Here is a 23,366-nt window from a genome sequence, read left to right as displayed (position 1 = left end):
ATTATTCTCTCTCTCCTCTCGATTAAAAATATAGCCTACTGTGTGATACACTGTTTAATTTAAGTAATCTGGTTGCCTTAAAATTGAGTTCGTTGAAACTAAAAACGAGTTAAAGCAAGAGATTGGTTTAATCAACAGAAACTCAAAATATGAGTTATTTGAGAAACATTAGTGAATCTGACAGAAGAAAAAAGTTGCGATAACAAATCGTGAAAGTCATTTCTTGGGCCGTTCACACAGAGCGTGTTTTTCCCATTCCACTGCGCTTCTTTTCCGTTCATTTTCAATATAAATGCACTCTATATCAGTGTTTTGCAGCCCTGTTCCTGGAGGCACACCAACACCGCACATTTTGGATGTCTCCCTCATCTGACTCATATATGTCTGGTCTTAGTAGTCTGACTCTGTACTAACTAACTGATGAGTTGAATCAAGTGTGAATCAAGAATTTGAAACGTGTAGTGTTGGCCAAGCCACTGGAAGTCAAGCCTGCAACCTTTAGCCAAAAAGCATAACGGCTAAAGCTAAAGCTGTGACTTTGTCAGTACGCAGGGAAAGAGACAAGAGGCCTTTTCTTTTCTTTTTTTATGGATATCAATGGAGGAGAGGCTTCATATGCTGAATAAACAGCTTTTGTAAGGAAATAGCTTATTTAAGGAATTAACAGCCTGTTCGCAAATCCTTAACATGTTTTACACAAAACAATACTTTTGTTGGGAACTATATGTAGATTTTACCTTGATTTTAAAACTGTTATTTTTTAAGATAAGGCAGAGTAGGGACTGTCGTGACCGGACTCATTCACAGCATTACCACCAGCAAATGTGCAGTAGGAGTTAATAATAATCGTTGTGTAATATTGAGTGAGATTGTATATTGTCTAAAGAAAATAAACAATAGATGTTTTCTTTGGCTTTCAGGTTTTACCAAGTATAATAAGACTTGAATGACTATGGTCTATGATGCTTATAATGCAAAAAAAAAAGAGAAAATGTATAATTTAATTACAAATATTGTATTATATTGTTGTTTAATGAAAAAAGTACATACAATAATGATGTGTTCTCTCTATGGCTTCCAGGTTTCAACAAATGATAACACTTTTTAATGAATGAAGGTAATCAAAACAAAGATTTTAATAAATAAATGTATTCTTTATGGCTTCCAGATTTCAACAATTAAATTACAATGACATTTTAGTGACTAGTTTCACTGCTATGTATGCCCAATTAAGCAGTTTTTTAATGAACAGATTCAAATCTAATCTTAAATATGGTTTTAAGATTAGTGTGCAGTGCATATATGCCTACTGTAGGGACCAGTAATCTGCAGCTAACAGAGAAATGTGTGCTCTTTTTTTACGCTCAGTAAAGCACACGCCATAAACACTGCACGTTTATTAGCGATATAACACCAAATATAGAACATTATACACAAGTCAAACACGCCAATAGACAAGAAACTGACTGTCGTAAAACTGAACGCTGGCCACTGACGTCACTGCCATTATATGATAGGCTGATCCAAGTTGGCCGTTACGCTTTCTCCAATGGTAAGAGCCACAGACCCTCTCATCTCCCTTTAACCCTCTGGGGTCCTTCATTTCAGAGTCACACTCAGGACCTTCGGGTCCAAATGGGCCGGAAGGGTGGGATTAATATTTTTTATAATATTTTTTCTTTTCTTTTTTGGTGTTTTGAGATAATTTCAAAAATAAAAATGATTTATAATTAATATTAATGCAATAATTATGACCCATTTTTTCCCCATTGAATATAATAGAAATTTAAAAAATATATTTTTATTTTTGTAAAAAATTTTTAAAGCTGTATTTCATTTTAGTGTCAAGCCTAGGCCTCATGAAAGCAATTTTTGAAATGAGATGGATGCCATCTGGTGGACAAACTGAGCATTTTAAAAATTCAAAACCCATATGTAATCTGAATTTATTAGTGTGTATGTGTATAAAAGTGTGTGTGTGTGTGTGTGTGTGTGTGTGTGTGGATGTGTCTGTTTTGCACTCTTGATGTTTTATAGATTCACCCCTTCACTGTTGTGTGCTTTTTTTCTGGATCGTGGCTGATTTGTAGTTTGTACGCACAAAATAACTGTATTTTCACATTTTTGCCAATTTCCCATTCATTTCCTATGCGGGTCCATTTGGACCCGAAGGTCCTGAGTGTGACTATTTTTTTTTACAACCACTTAGGCCCCATCCACACTACTGCGTTTTAGTTTAGAAACGGATAATTAAAACGAATACGATCTCCGTCCACACCAGCGTTTTAGCTGCGTATTAGAATTGATCTCCGTCCACATTAAAACGACTGAAAACGTGGATCACGTGACCATTCACCAACACTGGGCATGCGCGTGCCGGTGTAAACACAACTTCATTGATAAAATTATCCCACCATGCTCTGGGTTAACCACAAACCGACGCTCCGTACGGTCAACGCCGCCGCTGCACATGGGAATTGTCACAGATCACTCGAATAATAGCTTGACTCCGGTGCATGTAGGCAGTTATAGCGTTGTAAAATGCAGAATTTACTTGTACAACAGCTGCTAGCAAAGATATACGCCATGACTGATGACACCCAATCATAGAGCCGAGCGTGAGCCTCTACTACGTCATCGTTTCTAAAGTCCTCCGTTTTGACCCGTCTACACTAAAACGCCCTCCGGAGATTCAAAACGAAAAACGGGTCGGCAGCGTTTCTAAACTTCTCCGTTTTGGGTCTCCGTTTTTGCCGTTTTAGTGTGGACGGGAGGTGCAAACGTAGCAAAAGGTCTCCGTTTTTAAACGAAAACGCAGTAGTGTGGACGGGGCCTTAGACTATTCAAATCCTGTCCCCAATTTTTTGGGGTGTTCATATGCCAAGTACCAACAAAGTCACCAAATTTCGGACCATTCCGATAAAGCAATGATTAAAAAAAAAAAAAAATGTAAATACTTCGGGTCCATTTGGGCCGAAGGACCCCAGAGGGTTAAGAAGACTATCTCTGGTGGTGTTGGTGTGCCTCCTGGAACAGGGTTAGGAAACACTGCTCTAAATGGATGTCTTTTACCATTGCGCTGGCATCTTTTGCAGCATCTCGCGCAAGACACAGCACCCTAAATTTTCATGTAGAACTCACATGTTCACTTTTTTTATTGCCAATGTGTGAACAGCTTGTAATGAATCTTAAAAAACGAAACCTTTCCTGACTTCCTACGTTGTCTAAGAAAGCCCTAACACTAACTCCCCATCAAATTATTTATTATTTATTATAGTTTTTGAAGCTGCTACCCGATTGCCTAATCCTAACCCCAGTTACCCCACCCCCACACAACACAACACCTGTTTCGGATAGAACTATTTCTTGCTCACACGCAATTGCAAGAACCAATCAACCACAGAAAGCGTTGGCTCACTGCTGAACAGGCTGCGTTTCTTAAAACCATAATAAGAAACCACTTCCATCTTTGCAATCAGCTTATACACATGTTGCTTTTGGTAAACTCAGCCCAGAACAATGCTTATCAGAGGACAGACAAACTTAATATGGATTCATTAGTTTGTGTTATTTCACAATAAACAAATTAAAATTGTACATAGTTTGTGCAATTAAATTTAGTTAAATTAGAATATCCAAAAACCACAAGAACAATGTTATATATTTTGTTGATTTGTGTACATTATCCCAAATGTATCTAGAATGTCCATTCCTAGTGCACGAGTGTGAGCACGAGCTGTAGGCTAAGAGTGTGTTCACACTTGTAGTTCGGTTCTCTTGGTTCTTTTGGTCCAGACCAAAAAAGTAAATGATACATTTAGTCCTGATTCACTTTAGCATTCAGATGGTCATTTTTAACACTGAACCTAAAGATACAAAACCCCTGCTTTTATGGTGTATATTTTGCGACGGAACTTGTCGAACATCATATGTACAGCGAGCTAATTTAGCCCAGGACACAGCATTGTTTTTTAACAAGTTCTGTGTCATAAAAGCCTCTCTTTTTTTGTACCTTTAAGTTCAGTGTTAAAATGTATTTTTTACTTTTTTGGTTCGGACCAAAAGAACTGAACTACAAGTGTGAAAGTTCTTCAAATGAACCGCACTAACACTGCAATCGCACCAGAGTTCGTTTTAACCAAGTGTGAACTAAGTTGCTGGCTGCAGTTCACTTAATGGCTTAAGGGTTTCTGAAATCTACAAATAGCCCTTTTAAATGCTCTTTGATACCAACCTTTCTTTTGAAAGCCACGTGTCTAGTATCTGTAAAACTGCATTTTTCCATCTTAAAAATATATCTAAAATACGCCATATGCTCTCATTGGGAAATGCGGAACAATTAGTTCATGCGTTCATGACCTCAAGGCTAGATTATTGTAATGCTCTACTGGGTGGTTGCCCTGCACGCTTAATAAACAAACTACAGCTAGTTCAAAACGCCGCAGCTCGAGTTCTTACCAGAACCAGGAAATATGACCATATTAGCCCGGTTCTGTCAACACTGCATTGGCTCCCTATTAAACATCGTATAAATTTTAAAATATTGTTGATTACCTACAAAGCACTAAATGGTTTAGCTCCGCAGTACTTGAGCGAGCTCTTAACGCATTATAGTCCGTCACGTCTATTGCGATCTCAAAATTCCGGCCAGTTGATAATACCTAGAATATCTAAATCGACTGCAGGCGGGAGATCCTTTTCCTATTTAGCACCAAAACTCTGGAATAGTCTTCCTACCATTGTCCGGGAAGCAGACACACTCTGTCAGTTCAAAGCTAGACTAAAAACACATCTCTTTGACCTAGCATACACATAATACATTATAGACTTCTATAAATTCAATGTTAGGCTGCATAGATTAGGTCAGCCGGAACTGGGAACACTTCCCTTAAATCTTGATGTACTCGCTACATCATAAGAAGAATGGCATCTACGCTAATATTAGTGTCTTTGTTTATCCCGAGGTTTTCCCGCAGCCTGCCAGATCCAGGCCGTGTCCAGATCTGACGAGGGAGCTTTGCCTGGACCCGATGACAATGCAGTGCTGAAGTATCCACTATCCTCTCCCTATGGAGGATCCCTTTCCCACTCTACAGATAAAGCGTTGTGAATTCCGGCTCGCGTACCCCGAAGTGATAAAATAAAACAAATTCTGTATCAAAATTTATAGGCAAGAAAAGTAGTTTGTTTAGGCTGGGTTGTATGAATTACAAACCTGCGCACATATTTTCAAAAGCACATAACTATAGAATTCTGAATGAGCATGTGAACGCCGTCAGCGTTAATCACAGGTTCGCGTTTAAAGTCTGATCATTTCGACGGAGGTGAATCAATCAAAGTTAACTTTAGCTGGAAGTAACATTATTCAAGAACCGCTATAACGCCAAAACAATCTGTTACCTTAAATTATATGTTTATCTCTGTAAAGCTGCTTTGAAACAATCCATTGTTAAAAGCGCTATATAAATGAAGATGACTTGACTTGACTTGACTTAAAACAAGTTCAACTTAAAAAAAAAAAAAAAAAGTGTCTAGATCTTGCGCTTTTTTCGTTCTACTGACCTACGTCTTACGTTTTTAACAACATTCTGTGCGCACAGGTGCGGTGAAGAGATGGGTCCCACCATAGAGATGAGTCCCAGCTTTGGACCCCTGTAGAATGCTTGATCTAAAGCTGTTCTCATGATAACTTGTTGTAGCTAACGTGAGCGGTTTTAGCTTTATGTTACTGTAGCATGCTAAATCCCGCTGCTATGCATCCCTACAGCTAAACCCTGCTGCTATGCACAAGATAAGATAAAAACAGTTTGTAAAACATTTTAAGCAGGTAACTTAGTTTAGTAATTTTCTACCATCAAGTAATATGTTTATTTGCATAGCGCTTTTCACAGTACACACAGCTTTACAGAAAGACAGACAGCTATTGTGTAATTGAATTGTATATGTAAGCTAACTAAAAAAACACTAAGAACAGAAATGTTTAATTTCACAATCTATAGCTCAGAACCAATCGGATTGCTTGGGTCCTAAGGTGGGACATATGCAATAGAACACTACTGTAATATTTTTTTTGATAGAAGTAAACCTCCTGATGTAAGAGAACAGTTTTTTTAGTTTTTTTTTTTTCATGTGCAAACACCACTCACATTTTCTTACTATACTGACATATTGCTTTCTTTATTTGCATTTTTCGTTCTCAGGGAGTAAAACCGTGGACTTCCTGGTCATTCACGTCATCTGATTTGTTAGAATGTAAATTTTTTATTTAGCAAAGACAAAATTCTGCCCTGCGAAACCCACAAATGATTCTGCTTATCTCATATCTCCAGTACAGCATTCTTTATTTGCATTTATTTTGCTAACATGCAATATTTACACCTCATGTTCATGTAATAAACTTTTATCTGGTCTAGCTAGTTATTTTGAAAAACATTCCTGCTGGTTTCGTTTTCTAACCTGGTTTGGTTCGGTTCTTTGGCTACAAAAGTTGAGGAAAGAAAAGTTTGGACACATCGAATCATTTACTTTCTTTACACCATTTTCCAACACTTGGGAATAACGGTGAAGTCATCAAAACCATTAAAAAAAAAATACAAAAATGTCCAACTCAATTTTCATACAGTATGCAGGCACTATTTGGTATTGTGTACAAAGCTCGTTAAGCCTTTTGGTCAAAAGTTTGTTCGTTTGTTTGTTGATTGATTGAAACATTGTGTCAAAGCTCTAAAATTAAGAAGAAGAAAAAATTCACTGATCACCACAGAATTTTGCAAAATAACAGTCCATGAGATACTAGTTTGAATATCAGTAAAATTCAGTTGTTTGGGGGAATCAATCCTCAAGGAAACAGACCCGGTCAACAGCAGGCTCATTCATTTACAGTAGGCTATATAAACAAAAGATACAATCGCTGCTCACGAAAACTGCTCAAAATAGCACAACTGTATTTGCATCTTACTTTGCATTCCCTCATAATTTTTATGAAATAAAATTTTTGCTTCTCGTGGCATTTTATGCTTTTTTTTGTGATAACGGTTTACAACAATAAACTATAGGCAGATACATGCTTCTTACTGTTGCTTTAGTGGTGCATATTCAATGTGTTTGTTAGTTTATTAGTTTGTGCCAAACTCAAGCTACCTAAATTATTTATTTTTCCAAAAAATTTTGTTGGCCAAATTATTTACAGTTCTGAAATATTAACTGTTGCTTAAGTTACTATTTAAATAATTTAAAGACACATTCACATGTTCACGGTTCTCTGATGTCAGTTAATGGTCACATGACATGCAGGTAAACAAACAATTTTTTTTTTTTTTTTTTTTTACATTGATTTAAATTGAATGATTAGCTTTTTTATGATTTAATTAATGATTAGCTTTTGTTTTTTACTTTTACAACCCCCTCTGCAATTTGTGAAACCCTGGTTTAAAAACTGACAAGGCAGAAATGTTTCATGCTTAGTTTTAGTAGCGATTCATTTCATTATGTACGTAATGTATATAAAAAAAAAAATGCACGCACCGATGCAATACACGTATTGAGAAAATAAATAGGGTAAATTTTGATTTTAAGCTGACTTAAACAACTAAGGAGAAGTTAGAGATCATAAGTGTTCCTGTGGTGGTCTGGTTACTTTGGGGCAGATGTCAGTTCAATTTATTTGTTTAATGTTTTTCATAATCCATACAGGTGTGTTATAAAGCAGCAGTACAAAGACTCAAGCCCCAGTGAGGAAACAGGAATTGGCAAGGAAAAGCTCTGGGATGATCCAGAATAAACACTATGTCTACAGTAGTCGGCACTCTGAAACATTATGTAAATGCAGATGCTATTTTCCTTATGCTGTTTAACGGATTAAGAGAAAGTGCTTTGTCTTAATCCCTTAAATAGCCAAGAAAATGCTGTGAGGATGTTGTTGTTTTTTCTCGTACTTTAAAAATGGCTTCCCAGTAAGCTTGTTCATGCAAAACAGCATCATTACAACATGCATCTATTTTACAATGCAAATCTATCTGAGAAACACAAGAAACAATCTTACCTGAATGAAGGGAACAATATGCTGTGAAGACTCAGGCTGTTACTGTCACTGTATCTTCTGCTTTGACTAGTTTATGGTGCCATGTGAGTGTACACTGCAAATTAAGTACACATTTTAAATAGCATAGTAATAAAAAATGATTAAAGGTTGAAATGAAAAGGCTCTGACCTGTGGTTGCTGCGTCTTTAAGTCAGTATCATATTCTGTTCCCTATATAGGCAACATTCACTCTTAAAAATAAAGATTCTTTATCGGCTCTCTATATGGTGAACATGAAGAACCTTGCCATTGCACAAAAGGTTCTTGGTAGTGGAAAAAAGATACACACCAAGAAAAAATGGTTCTTTTTGAACAGTTCCACGGAAGGTTCTTTGGGGAACCAAAAATGGTTCTTCAATGGCATCGCTGCAAAAAACGCCTTTTGAACCTTCAATTCTAAGACTGTTGTTGGACAAGAAAGTGCTGCTGAAATCTTCATTTAACAGGAAGTTCCCTCCTGATGGCTATCATGTGATTCACAGAGTCTTTGGCCTGCCACCGTCAGCTCTCCGTACTTCAGTAAGAGAACTGACATTTAGCCAAGAAATGGCATTCTGAAATGTCAGCATGACATTTGTCTGTTTATAAAGTTGCATCTGACCATGAAACCTACAATCTGCTTTAATAAACCACTGCATTTTCCTTCTATTTTCACTTTGATTCAGAGTTCTGTCTTCAGAGATGTTATGGGAACTTTTCCATTTCTGTCTTTCTTCAAAATGGGTCTAGAGGTTTCACCGGTGTAGCAATTGAAGAAACCCCAAATGGTTCCTCGGGTATCTTTTCATTGTTACAGTGCAGTGTTAGGGACATGTGGGGCCTTTCTGGATTTTACACACTGACTGGAGACATCTGCTGGTCACATGTAAGTAAGAAGAAACAAAACAATGACAATGCAGAGGCTTGAAATTGGGAAGATACTTGCATTCGTTTTAAGATAAAATTAGATATAATGCATATACTTTGTCCAACCAAAATAAAGTCGCTTGAATTTAAAGAATTCATCTTCTAACCCTAATTGATGGAGTGTGTAGCTTCTCATTTCTTAAACAAGCATGTAGGAAGACACATCATGGCCATATTCCAGGATGACAATGTCAAGATTCATCTGGCTCAAACTGTGAAAGAATGGTTGGGAGGAGCATGAAGAATCATTTTCACACATGAATCGGCACCTCCGAATCCTTAAATTCATTGAAAGTCTTTGGGATGTGCTGGAGGAGACTTTACAGAGTGCTGGACTCTTGCATTCTCAATACAAGATCTTGACCAAAGATTGATGCACCTCTTGATGGAAATAAATGCTGTGATGTTATTTCCACCAATTCATGTGTGAAAATGATCCTTCATGCTCCTTCCCAACCTTTCTTTCACAGTGTGAGTCTGATGAATCTTGACATTGTCATCCTGGAATATGGCCATGATGTGTCTTCCAACATGCTTGTTCAAGAAATAAAAAGATACACAATCCATCAATTAGGCTTAGTTTATTTTGACGATAATTAAACACATTTTCTTCCACAATTCCCATTACCGTAACATGAAAAAAAAATCAAATTTTCATTCCTGTAATATGAAAACAAAAATGTATTATTTTGATTGTGTTGTTTATTTGTATTTTAAAGGGATAGTTCGCTTTGAAATTAATTGTTGATATGTTTTAGCTTACCTCAAGAGCATCCAAGATGTAGGTGTCTTTGTTTCCGCAGTAGTTTGATATTTTTAGGTCAAACCGTTTTTGTCTGTCAGTCATATAATGCAGGTCTATGGTCACCACCTCAAAGAGCATGCACAGAGAAGTCCAAATTAAACATGATTTAATGACTCATAAATGTAAGTACACATTGATGGGCTAAGACACGAAACGAGCGGTTTGTGTGAGAAAACGAACAGTATTTATATCGTTTTTACCTCTTGTAAACACAGCCACGTCTAAGTGATCTGAGGGCGCCGGCGCTTCGGTCTTTTCCGGCAAGTGCCGGAAGTGATCTCTCGCGCGTGTACGTCACTCATACAATTGTTTTATTTTTTTTATTGTTTTCTTTTACGACGGTTTAAACATCCCGGATAAGCACAAATTAGCACCATTTTAATTAGCCGTCTTACATACAATCTCTGTTCTGTGTAAACAATGAGTGACGTACACGTGCGTCATTATATGACTGACAGACAAGAACGGTTTGACCTAAAAATATCAAAATTGAAACTACTGCGGAAACAAAGACACCTACATCTTGGATGCCCTTGAGGTAAGCTAAAACATACCAAAAATTAATTGCAAAGTGAACTATCCCTTTAATATCACAATGGGAAAAAATGCTAATTGTCCTATTTTTATTTCAGGGTGAAATATGAGGCAGACCGAAGAGATTCACCCACAGCAGCAGCAGCACATAATGCACACATGTTTTATTAGAAAAGCTGATTTGCAGAACATTGCATTTATACTTTACATCTTTACAGATATTAACATTTTAGTGCATGCTGTAAAAACAGCTTTCAGTGGTTTTGTATACAGTAGCTACACATACAAAAGAATACAAACGTGGCAGAAATATACAGTCCATTATAAAAATGTACACCCAGGCACAATTCTCTCTCCAACATAATTACAGTCAAACTGAACTTTTACACATCTCTGTAATTAGCATGACCGACACCATCAATATACAAAATATTTACAGTACTTATCACTAGAGTGCAGGCTAACCCTGAGCACTTATGACATTTTTTCACACAGAGGTCTCTTGCTCCACACGAGACACTGGGTTTGACGGGAGAAATGTTGCCGTCTCTTCCTGTGTTCCAGCATCCTCCTTTATGTTCCCATTTATTTCTTTATGACCATCAATCTGCCAGAAGCAGTTTTACTACAGTAAAATCACCCAAATCAACAAGGCATTTTATTGTATAGTCACAGTTGTGTTGAGGATGGGATCTTACCTTGTGTTGAGGATGGGACGCGCAGCAAGTGCTCGGCTCCACAAGCTTGTACAGAAGAGATCGTGCGGTTCTCACCACCGGATACACTGTGCCAGACGCCACATCGTCTCCTTTTGTTCGGCCTTGCAGTAGAAAATGTTTTCCATATATAAATAATAAAACTGTATATCTACATTTTCTGAAGATGTGAATGGTGCTTGCCCATTGTAACACTCAACACAACAATGCGAGGGTGTTGCAGATGGTTGCCACGGTTTTTATTTATCAGTGTTATTTTAGTTTTATTTATAGTATTTTAACATTTGAATTAGATTTTATTTTTATATTTTCTATTTTAATTTTAGCAATTGTGTTCTTTTGTCACTTTTATTTGTCAGGTTTTTTTTTATATTTCTAGTTTTAGTTTTAGTCATTTTACAACTTCAACTTTTTTTTTTTTCCAGTTAGTTGAAGTTTTTCTTAATATTTATGTTTTATTCATTTTTATTCATGTTTTTATTTCAGCTTTATGCTAATACTTTACAATAAGGTTTAATTTGTTAACATTAACTAAAATTGAACAACAATAATTCTACATAATTTATTAATATTAGTCCATGTTATTTTTTTTACTTTTACTAATCAAAAGTTGTATTTACTAACATTACTTAATGCACTATGGACTGACATGAACAAACAATGAACAGCTATATTTTTACTAACCTTTACTAACATTAATATAAACTGTATTAAAAATATATTGCCTATTATTAGTTCATGTTAGTTAATGCATTTACTAATGTTAACTAATGAGACCTTATTGTAAAGTGTTACGCACTTTATTTCAATTTACACTATTTTTAATAGTTTAGTTTTAGTTAACCATAACAACACTGGTTGCTACGGAGTGGTTGCTAGGCCTTTCCGAGTCCAAGCGTGTGATTTCTCCATTGAAAATCTCATCCACAAGACTAAAGGCCAGATATACTAACAGCTTGCGCCAGTGCAAACCCTGCAAACTTCTGTCAAGATTTACTAAATACACGCAATGAAAAATTTGCTCTGAAAAGGCCTGGCTAGGGTTATTTTTGTGACTGATCTTATTGCATATGCATTTGTAGGAGTTTCACTTTCAGACTAAAATTTATAGGAGGAGAGTATTTAAATCAATCATGCAAGGGGATTTACTAAGGTTTGCGCTAATCAAGTTAGTGGTATTTGCGCCATTATTTAACACCCCCCCAAAAAAGCATGTCTTAAACCAGACGCTAATTCACGCTGTATTAATACTATCAGAAGCTCTTGAGGTGAATGTTTCTCACCTGTCATGAAGCTGATAATGAGTCCGATAAGCACCACAGTGGAGGAGTTGAGCGCACTGTACCACATGTACGACAGAGAGTAGAAGCCTTGCAGCCCTACAGGTCTGCAGAAAAACAGAAAAAGCATTAGAATTCTTTCCCTCTATAGATGCATCTACATTACACTGCATGGTACTGATCTACAAGTCACCTGGCAGCATCTATGAGGGCAGTCACGGCTGTGATGGTGATGTTGTCAGGGACGGCTGCTTCTGTGTTAGAAGAGTTGAATGGAGGAACTACAGAACTGGACATCCGAGACAAAAAGCCACCAATGCCAACCCAGAAAGCAATGAGCAGACCTGCAGCAAGTCCTATTACAGCTCCCTGAATGACACAGAGAAAACATCCTTATTTATGTTCAAAATGATTTAAACTTATTTCCACCACTGGATAAAAAAATAAAAAGATAATTAATGACATCTTCTCTCATAATTCTAGCAATTCCGAGCGTATAGCTAAACTCGGAATTGCGGGGAAAAAAGTCAAAATTGTGAGTTAAAAACTCAATTCGCCTTTGGCTAAGCCACACCCTAGAATGTAGATTGACCAATCACAGCGCAGCCAAGAACGAGCTCCCACAGTCAGTGGTCCGACACTTTTTCACAGCGCTCCATTGACTTTAACACAGGCGTCTCATATTTTTGGTTTCGGCAGGCTATTACCGTCGTAGTTTTATCGAAAATATGGTTAAACGTTGTTCCTGGGGCATTTGTAACACAGATACGCGTTTCCCAGAGAGGTTGGAGGGGGGTGTGCATTTTTTCCCCTTCCCAAACCCGAAGTCAAATCCTGACAAGTGTCGTCTAGCACACGCTGCTAATAAATACAACGTTATACTCGCGTAGTCCGTTTGCTTTGTAATAACGATTATAGAAGTGAATAGAGACCTACCCAGCTTTGCATGAACAGTGTTGCTCCTTGATATTGTTAGTCCCAGCCTCCGTCTCGATTAGTAGGATATGCGGTGGGTCATTTTTTGACTGTGACCGGTATGCTTTTGCCTCTATTTCAGTGGTTCTCAACCCTGTCCTGGCGTACCCCCAACACTACACGGTTTCCTTGTCTCCCTAATCAAACACACCTGATTCAACTCATCAGCTCTGATGAGTTGAATCAGGTGTGTTTGATTAGGGAGACAAGGAAACCGTGTAGTGTTGGGGGTACGCCAGGACAGGGTTGAGAACCACTGCTCTATTTGGATGCCTTGTTGTTCCTTGCGTTTCGCCTGTATGTCGTGAATATAGCCTTCGAACGTATATTGCAGCCGCTTTTGCCTACTTCTATCGGACACTTTATTTGCTGCTTTATAAAAGTTTGATAAAATTTCAGCAGGAAGAGCTGTCGCAGCATAAGCCATGTTGATACCAGAGCCCAGATGAAGTTTGTTTGTCGGACGTAGCAACAGTAACTAAGGGGGGCGGGGCTTAGCCAAAGGCGAATTGCAAGAAAAAAGTCAGAATGGCAAGATATAAACTTGGAATTGTGATTTATAAAGTCAGAATTGCGAGAAAAAAGTGATTCACGAGTTACATAATCGGAATTGCAAATAGAAACTCACAATCAATAGAAAAATAGTCAGAATTCCAAGTTATAAACTTTTGAATTGTGAGCTAAAATTAACCTTTTTTTTTTAATAAAAAAGTGGTGGAAACAAGTTTCTATAGAAGTTTGATGGTTTGATGAATTGAAAGAAGGAACTTACAATGCTATTGGCACATGGGAAAAAGATGCCGAGACAGAACAGGCCGAGCAGTGGCCCACCGACCATCCCGAAGATACTGAGAGCAGCCTGAAAGTGAAACACACAACTAGAGGTTAAGTAAGCGATCACATACATCCAGCCGATTGCTACCGCAAAACAAACAAAGACAGGATGATTGTGTCGGATCTTCTATTATCTGGTTTATTTTGCGATAACAACTGACTGGATGTACTTTATTCTGCTTTTAAGAATCTTTTATCATCTCACTAAACCGCAAAGTTTCTGTGAAGTAGTTCCAAGCAAGCCGATTTTTCAGGCCAGACGAATTAACAAGTTCAAACAAAGAGGAAATTTAAGGGATAATGCATCACTTATTACCCAGATTTCCACTAAATAAATAAAGATGGGAACATGAAACATTGAAATGAGAAGAAACCGGTTTAAAATCTCTCCTTTTTATTAAGCCATTACAGTGTACAAAGCAATCATTCTAACAAGATGAACACTTATAAACTCGCAATTCTGAAAAAAGTCCGAATTGTGAGATAAAAAGTTGTTGCGTGCGTTAAGCATTTTGGTTTAAAAACAAGTGATTTTAAACAGTTGAAGCGCAGTAAGCAGCGAAAGAGAACTAATTTCGCTATATGCGCTCGCTGTGAGATTGTTTCCGAGCGATGTCTGAGAGACGCGTACACATTAAGCCGCTGCTCATAGAGTGTGCAAGTACTGAATAGTTTATTTTTGTCGCCTAATTGGGCTTCAACGATTAAATACACACACTTACTGTATGTGTTAAAATGCCGTCTTTGCAAGTATCCTAGTAAACACAGTCAGTTATGTGTAACAGTATATTGGATCCATGCATTTGTTCTTAAAGTGACAGCAGCCTAATAAACCTGCTGATGTCTGTCATTAATGTTAATCAAACAACAAAATAGAGAAAATCTCTCTCACTGCTCTTGACTGAATCACTTTTGTAACTTTAATAAGAATGAATGTTTTTTTTTTTAAATTTACACAGACAGGATATATTTTTGATTTCTTAAAATAAGCTGATTACACCAATAATTCATCAGCCCTTATAAAAGCATGCATGCTTACCTGAAGAACTGAACTGTTCATCAAATGGACGACATAAGCCATAGCCAGACATATAATCCCATATGATACGGCTGGATGAGGAATATAATCATCCATTATAATCATGCTCACTGAAAGCTTCATTTGATCGCTTTGAGCAAAACATTCTATCATTGTGCATCAGTGGGAAGATGGAGATCATTTCAAATGAAGAGATACACATTCAAGATAATGTCTCACCCAGCATCTTTGAGAGCCGAGTGGCTCTGGCCTCCGTCATTGAGTAATGGGGTTTGATCAGATCCATTATGGTCACCGTGGCCAGTGAGTTCAACGCTGAGGATATTGTACTGTGAATGAGAATGAGAACATCTTCGTTTTATTTTACAAATAAAGTACTTTTTAAATTTTTGAAGCATGCTTGTGCACCGACTACTGTCTTTATCTGTATCTCTGCAGAATGTAAGTTTATTATAGAGACAAAAGTAAACAAAGCAGATCTGCATGAATATGCACTACCATTTAAAAGTTTGAGTACGATTTTATTTGAAAGAAATTAAACTGATCAAAAGTGACAGTAAAGACATTTATTTCTATTTCAAATAAATGTACTTTTGAACTTTCTATTCATCAAATAATCATTTTCAGAAAAAAAGTATAATTTTCTAGAAAAATATAAAGCAGCTCAAGTTCAACCGTTTCTTGACTCTCAAATCAGCATATTAGAATGATTTCTGAAGGATCATGTGACACTGAAGACTGGAGTAATGATGCTAAACAAATTCAGCTTTTTACATTTTAATATTTACATTTATGTATTTAGCAGATCATTTTGCGTTTCATTATTTTGGGGGGTCATTTTGATTATTCAAAATCATTCTCATTGAACATTTCCATTAGATTCTTACTATAATAGTCATTTTTCTTTTACTTAAATATGATTTGAGAAATATGATTGCTTCAATCATCGGGCGGTTACCTGAGAGATGCACTGAACAAACACGCCACAAACAATCCAGGAAGTCCAGGGAAGTTTTGTAACATGTCCATGACAAAGTAGAGCACCATCTATAAAGTCAAAGAACACCATAGAAATTCACAATTCCATTCAGGAGCTATATATGCAATTGCAAATGTGGTACTAGTTTGGTGCTGCTAACCTGGTCTTTGGATGTGATGTACTGCTGTTCCAAAGGGCTGTTGTTACCGTAGCAGGCGTACATGACCAGCCCCATGAGACAACTGAGCATTAAAGCCACCTGAAGACACGGAAACACCATATAGCAGGACCTGCACGAGAATTGTGACACATAAGAACAGCTCTAAAGTTCATCTGAGAGTCTTTGAGGTCTGGTAAAAGGAGCACTTACATGACGGCTTCTTTCTCCGTACGAGAACTGAGGTACCTCTGAACCTGAGCCTGGTTCACTCCATAGAGAGACAGCATCAGGAACACTCCTCCAACACCTAACGTCCAGAACGTGTGTCTCACCGTTGGGTCAGGATTCAGGCTGAACAGACAAGAGTCAGTCATCTGTAGAAATGACTTTTGAGTATCAACACAATATCATTCATGTCTGTAGCACAAACAGTACAGGATGAGTTCCATGTCTAGATTTAATACTTAGGATTTGAGGATTTTGAAGTTGTTCCAAACCTGTATGAATTTCTCTCTTCTGCTGAACACTAAAGAAGACATTTTGAAGAATATGGGTAACCAGACAGTTGATGGACCCCATTGACTTCCACAGTATGGAAAAATATATATATTATGGAAGTCAATGGGGTCCATCGAGTGTTTGGTTCCCAACATTCTTCAAAATATCTTCCTTTGTGTTCAGCAGACGAAAGGCATTCATACAGGTTTGGAACAACTTGAGGGTGAGTAAATGAACGAATGAAGCATTTATAAAGCACTTTCAAATGTACTACTGTACACTCAAAGCCCTTTACAATCATGTCAGGGTTCTCTCCTCAACCACCAGCTGTTTGCAGCATCCCGGATGATGTGACGGCAGCCACAGTACAAAGGCGCCAGTGCGCTCACCACACACCAGCTATAGTGATCGAGCCAATTCAGTGGATGGGGGTGATGAGGAGGCCATGACTGATAAGGGCCAAATGGAGGGAATTTGGCCAGGACACCAGGGTTACACCACTACTCTTTTACGAGAAGTGCCATGGCACACAGAGTCAGGTTTAACGTCTCATCCGAATGACGGTGCTTGTTACGATATATTGTACCCGTCACTATACTGGGCATTAGGACCCACACAGACCACAGGGTGAGCACCCCCTACTGGCCTCACTAACGCCTCTTCCAGCAGCAACCTGGTTTTCCCAGGACGTCTCCCACCCAGGGACTGACCAGCTTTGCTTAGCTTCAATGGGCAGCCAGTCTTGGGCTACAGGGTGAAATGGCTGTAAATGATGACAGAATGGTGAACTATCCCTTTAATAATAATAAAAAAAAAGGTTAACTGCCAACTTAACACAAAGTAAATATTAAAAGGAGGGCCTAACCTCAAAAGGGGATCATCGTCATATTTAGGGGGCCCTGGCTTCCCCTGATTAAATAGATGCGTTTATCCAAAGTGACTCGCTCTGGAGCAACCTTGTGGTTAATTGTGCAATGCCAGCCACACCAAACCAGTTCAAGTGAACTTACTCGAAGCCAGAGATGCGTCCACCGTCTCTGACTTTAACCCAGGCCTCGGACAGACCACCAGCCTGCTGAACGCCCACAATGATGACGGCCAGCTGACCAGTAAACATGACTACTGTCTGGAAAACATCGGTCCACACCACTGCCTTCAGCCCACCCTACCAGGAGGACAAACGTGCAAAAATCATTACAACTTCTTTCAGACACTGAAAACAAACTAGCAAATAGAAATGGATTGACAAATAAATGTTTAGATGCAGCGCAAGCTGATGAAAGTTTACAAAGACAGACATTTTTTCAAGTCAAGTTTTCAATTTGGTAAAGTTCATATCGTGTTGCCCTTAAATAACTTAAAAAAAGGATCTTACCAGTGTCGTATATAGAGTGCAGACTAACCCAGTTGCCAGTACTGCTCCCCATAAATGAAAACCAGTAACTAGAGACAGACATATGTCAAAGCAGAGACATTTATATATTAATATAATGTTAATATTTATCGGAAATGTGTTGCAACATTACCTGCATTAAGTGCAAGAGCCGGTGTATAGATGCCAACACCCACATAAATGACCTGCAAAAAAGACCCACACAGTAACTCTCTCCAAAAGAGCCATTGAATGCATTAAATATGCAAAAATGGAAACTTTATTTCACAACAGAGAGGCTAAAGCTTACCATCTGAAAAATAAATGTAACGGTGCCACATATACGGACGGCTTTACAGAAGCGCAGCTCCAAATACTGCAGGCGAATGAGACGTGTTTAATAAAGGCATCAATGACAAAAGAACAGTGTTGTTATGGGGTTACTAGGGTGGTCTCTAAATAATATCTGTAATAATATGTGTACCTGATAAACACTGGTGAGATGCAGTCTGTAGAACACAGGAATGAAAATGTGTGCTGGTATCAGGAGACCCAGAATATAAGAGCAGCCAATGAACCAGTACTGCGTGCCATTGGTGTAGACTTCAGCCGGCGTGCCAATGACGGCCACAGCCGACTGGAAGGTGGCCATGAGAGACAGAGAGAGCGGCAGGCACTTCATACTCCTGTCTGCGAACAGAAACTCTCGCGTGGTGCTCTGGCGTCCTCCGGTGAAGGCGTAGTACAGCCCGATGGACATGGAGGCCACCAACAGCAACGCAAATATCACATAATCAATAATAGTGAAGTACTTGGGTGCCGATGGATCCATACTGAGACTGCAGGCATGAAGCGTGATATTAAAGTCTCTGCTCCGTGATCAGGAGAAAGGTCAAAGCCATCGGCCAGCAAATCTGATGACGACCTGAAACATGTCACACACACACTGATACATTCAGTGAACATTCAGTACTTACTCAATCAGGTTAGGATTTCATGTTATGATAGTATGTTGACATTTAAAGGTGCTCTATGTAACTTTTAGCGGCATCTAGTGGTGATGTTTCAGATTGCAACCAAATTTTACAAGAGCGCTCATGCTCGAACTCATAGACAATACCGTCTATTACGCAAATATCTCGGCGAATACTAGACGGATTCGGCGAGCACCGAGCTCGTTGGGACCATCTAGTCGAGCTGAAAAGAACCATATAAGTTCCATAGTTTTTGGTGGTGTTTTCGTGGAGATATTAGCAGAAAACCATCGGGCGCGCTGCAAAATTGCGGACGCCGGTGACGTCACGATCTCAGAAGAAAATCGTTCGTATCTCTGGAACGCAAAGACCAGAGAGCTCAAATTCGGGGGAGGAGGTCCCAGGGGAACCCTTGCCCGAACTGCTAGAGTGGCGTGCCTCGGGGATGCCCCCTACCGGATCGCCGTTCGCTGGGACCCCCGATTTCGAACGGCTATAACTCGGGGAGCCGGGCGAGTTGGACCTCGGGGGTGGGCTCGTTCGAAAGGCCCCGTCCAGCACTACGAACGATTAGAGTCTTGGGAATATTGATCAAAGATTGACTGAGATATAAGCCGAAAAACGTGCGCCTTTAACCGGACGTAACTCCCTGACCGTCTACAATAGACTGTATATAAGGAGAGAGGCTCGGGAGCACGCATGCACGTCACATCCGTTGGATTTCGCGGTAAATCCGACCCGGAGACTTCACATAGAAATAGGAATACTGGCCTTCAGAGGTAATAGCAAAACTCAACAAGTGGATCATTTTAATGTGTGATTACAACCCCTTCACACACAGGCAATAAAAAAAGGATTCATTTTAGTAGAAAAGTTACATAGAGCACCTTTAAAGTTGGCATCTATTTTTCAAATGCATGTCATGTGTATGGTGAACATTTCATACTTAAAACATTTTACCTCATCATTTTTAATAATCTATTTTCCAAATGCATGTTACAGATCTTAATGTGAACAATTCATCCATGTATATATGTTTCATTTTTTACTTTTTTAAAAACTTTTTTTTATAATTATAATTTATTGTCAATTCATAGACCTTCTGATGAAAACTTTTGCAATCATTTAGTCTGCCTAAAGATGGCATTAAATGAAAATTCACGTCTATCTATTTTACAAATGCATGTTACAGGTCTTTTTCATTTCGTTTTTCTTTTACTTCTAGTCAAGACTTCAGACTTCTCTCTGGTGACGTTTGCAGGTCTTCTCTTATCATTTAGTCCGCTTAAAACTCGCCCTGCAAGTTCACGTTTATCTGCCTCTGCTTTTGAGTGCCACGCCCACATCTCAAAATCCATGCTTAGAATCAAGTTCCCGCTATACATTTTTCCTTTTCGATAATCTCGGATGCAAGTTACATCTGTGTCTCTACTTCGTTTTCATTGTGACTTTAAGAAAGTACTACTATACCACAGCACAGTAACTGCCCACTTTTTAGCGGCCTTAGTTCAAGGCGTTTTTGGATAGATGCCTTGAATCAAACCAAGCAGCTCTGAGATGAATCACAACATTACAACATTTCAATTGAAGCAAGGAAGTATTTGAAAAATCTGGAAATGGCGAAATATGACTGTGCACTTAACCCAATGTCAACATGAAATCAAAAAAGGACCCCATTCTATAATACATAGCTGGTATTATTGTGCAGAATTCCATCACCAATTCCTCTTATTTTTAACCCTTAGTTACATTTCAACCAATAAGTAGTATAGAAACACATTTTTCACATCCAATCAATTCCCATTTATTAAAATCACATCCCAGCCTCCATTTTAACTCATTGAATATCCTCTTCCCTTGGAAATGTCACATAAATAAAATAATAAAATAATGACTTCAGGAGCATCCCGTGAAGTACTGTGAATTGTGACCTGAATTAGCATCAATAATATTTATTTTAAATACCATGTCTACAGTAGCCTACTTTGTCTGATTGGTTGATCTCAATTCAAATATGTGCTATATTGCAAAAATCAGCAATTATTATCTTTTTTTTAATGTTAAAATTACACAGATTAATTGCTTAAATGCAGGTGTATAACATCATTTAACAACCTCAGATCTCGAAGTGAGACTGTCAAGAAAGATTTAAACTACATATATGTATGTATGTACCCTATGTACTGTATGCATGATGTATGTATGAATGTAAATATCAAATTAGATACAGAGAAAATATAAATTTTACGCTAACACTTTACAATACGGGTGCACTAATACTTAACTAATGCACAGATAATCATGAGTTAATGTATGACTCATGAAGAACTAAACCATTAATTAATTATTACTGCATCAGCAACTAATAAAGAGTCTATATGATTAATAGATTAAGTAATAAATTAATTGCTATTAATTAAACATGTCATCATGTATTAATTCCTTAATAACATATTTTATTAACTAATAGTGTAAATGAATGTGTTAATTACCACAATTAGTCAACGCTATGCACATCAACTTCCAGTTGTCTGCTTTAATTAATCATTAGCTAATGATTTGCAAAGGTATAATTATGTTATGACTTTACTTGTTGAGGCACATGACTATTAACTATTGTTAAGTAATATGTCATTATGGTTATGGGTTTTGTCATCCCCACTAAAGGTCTGTGGGGCAGTTGCACATGCAGTGAGTGTAATGTCAGAGAGTGTTTGAAGGATGGGTAAGTTGGGCCGCACACAAATATCAGCACACCAGAATCTGAAATACTGACGCTGTTACACCGTGTCAGAAATAGAGTGAGGCATCAGTTTACTGTCTGGGTTTTGTTGTGCCGTGTAGCATTGTGTCGCATCCAGTGTTGTATCACTGATTATAATGGATTCTAGTTTCTTTGTCCGGTCTAGACACGGTGTTATGGAATAGCAGAGCCCGGCCGCATATTCTCAGTGTTCTTCCTTTAAATCCTAGAGCTCAAGTTTTAACCTGACACACTCCTGTGCCATGAACTATTGGATGCGGCGGTTCATCTGGCACAGTCGAATCCCGGTTGTAGAAGGCGGGAAATTGAAATCCATAGTGTGGATGTCAAAACCAAAATGACATATTACTTAACAATTAGTTAATAGTCATGTGCCTCAACAAGTAAAGTCATAACATAATGATAGATTTGCAAATCTGCTAATGATTAATTAAAGCAGACAACTGGAAGTTGAAGTGCATAGCGTTGACTAATTGTGGTAATTAACATATTAATTTACACTATTAGTTAATAAAATATGTTATTAAGGAATAATAACATGATGACACGTTTAATTAATAGCAATTCATGTATTACTTAATCTATTAATCATATAGACTCTTTATTAGTTGCTGATGCAGTAATAATTAATTAATGGTTTAGTCCTTCATGAGTCATACATTAACTCATGACTATATGTGCATTAGTTAAACATGAATTAATGCTTATTAGTGCACCCGTATTGTAAAGTGTTACCATTTTACTTCCAGAACCCAACAGTAATACTCTAAAGAGGTACATGAGTACGGTCATTTTAAAGTACCATATCACAGTACGATGGTATTAGCGTGTTTTTTTAGGAGTCCAAGAGGTTAATGAAGGATGGAGAACACTTCCCTACCAGGCACTGCAGGGTTAACCGTTCCTGGCACTTGTAACTAGTCCGCACAGAGACAAGTACGCCACTAGATTGCAATTTCAACTTTACCCCAAATGCACTCCCTAGGACCATAATTCATGTGAAAGTGTAAATATATTAGCATTTACTGAATTATCTACCCAGTTATCCCTAACATTAGTTAGTTGAATGCAATTTCACTTCCTTGTTATGGTTAGTTAGTTGTTGGGTGCATGCGGTGTTCCTCATCAACACAAGCACAACTAGTGCGCGCGCAGAGCGTTACATGTTTGCTCCACATGCAGGTGTTCTTACCGGTTCTTACCTAAAGTATTCAATCAGATCAGATGGAGCTTCATTCCCTTCAGAATCATGTGTCATCCGGGGGGCAGACAGTGAATAACTGTCAGTGTTGCACTAATGTACTCCTCCTAGTGTTACAGTTACCATCACGGTTACTGACTGACTGAGCCACTTTGTCACAGTCAAACACCTGTGCACCTTACAATTTACGATCTCGAAATAACCGCAGTGATAGTTACCGTGTTTCCCACCACACACATATGCAGCTGT

At 38.1% G+C, this 23,366-nt stretch overlaps 1 protein-coding gene across 2 annotated transcripts; it reads right to left on the bottom strand.

Moving 5' to 3' along the window:
• Positions 1-10,474: 10,474 nt before the first annotated feature.
• slc5a6b (solute carrier family 5 member 6) lies at positions 10,475-23,228 on the bottom strand. Of its 2 annotated transcripts, none has more exons than XM_056255997.1 (16): positions 23,119-23,228; positions 18,663-19,103; positions 18,489-18,554; positions 18,333-18,384; positions 18,182-18,249; positions 17,817-17,971; positions 16,519-16,659; positions 16,309-16,438; positions 16,128-16,216; positions 15,389-15,498; positions 15,170-15,240; positions 14,069-14,155; positions 12,515-12,690; positions 12,325-12,428; positions 11,024-11,145; positions 10,475-10,932 (listed from the first exon to the last, which is right to left on the bottom strand). In XM_056255997.1, exons 2-16 carry the CDS (start codon positions 19,008-19,010, stop codon positions 10,813-10,815), a joined length of 1,839 nt encoding a protein of 612 aa, XP_056111972.1. In that variant the 5' UTR covers positions 19,011-19,103; positions 23,119-23,228; the 3' UTR covers positions 10,475-10,812. The 2 variants fall into 2 exon arrangements, with proteins under 2 accessions (XP_056111972.1, XP_056111971.1); XM_056255996.1 differs by having other exon boundaries at positions 12,325-12,432; positions 12,516-12,690.
• Between the last annotated feature and the right edge of the window lie 138 nt (positions 23,229-23,366).

This window comes from Rhinichthys klamathensis, unplaced genomic scaffold (assembly GCF_029890125.1).
Source record: "Rhinichthys klamathensis goyatoka isolate OS25496 unplaced genomic scaffold, OSU_Roscu_1.1 h1tg000123l_1, whole genome shotgun sequence".
NCBI lineage: Eukaryota > Metazoa > Chordata > Actinopteri > Cypriniformes > Leuciscidae > Rhinichthys > Rhinichthys klamathensis.
Note: the sequence above shows the minus strand (reverse complement) of the source record. Positions and strands in the feature narration are given on the sequence as shown.

Coding starts and splice junctions, on each gene's coding strand:
- slc5a6b (XM_056255996.1), bottom strand. CDS start 19,010: ATGGATCCATCGGCACCCAAGTACTTCACTATTATTGATTATGTGATA. Junction 12,691..14,068: donor TCCCATGTGCCAATAGCATT/GTAAGTTCCTTC, acceptor TGTGTCATTCAG/GGAGCTGTAATAGGACTTGC. Junction 11,146..12,324: donor CATTATCAGCTTCATGACAG/GTGAGAAACATT, acceptor TTCTACTGCAAG/GCCGAACAAAAGGAGACGAT.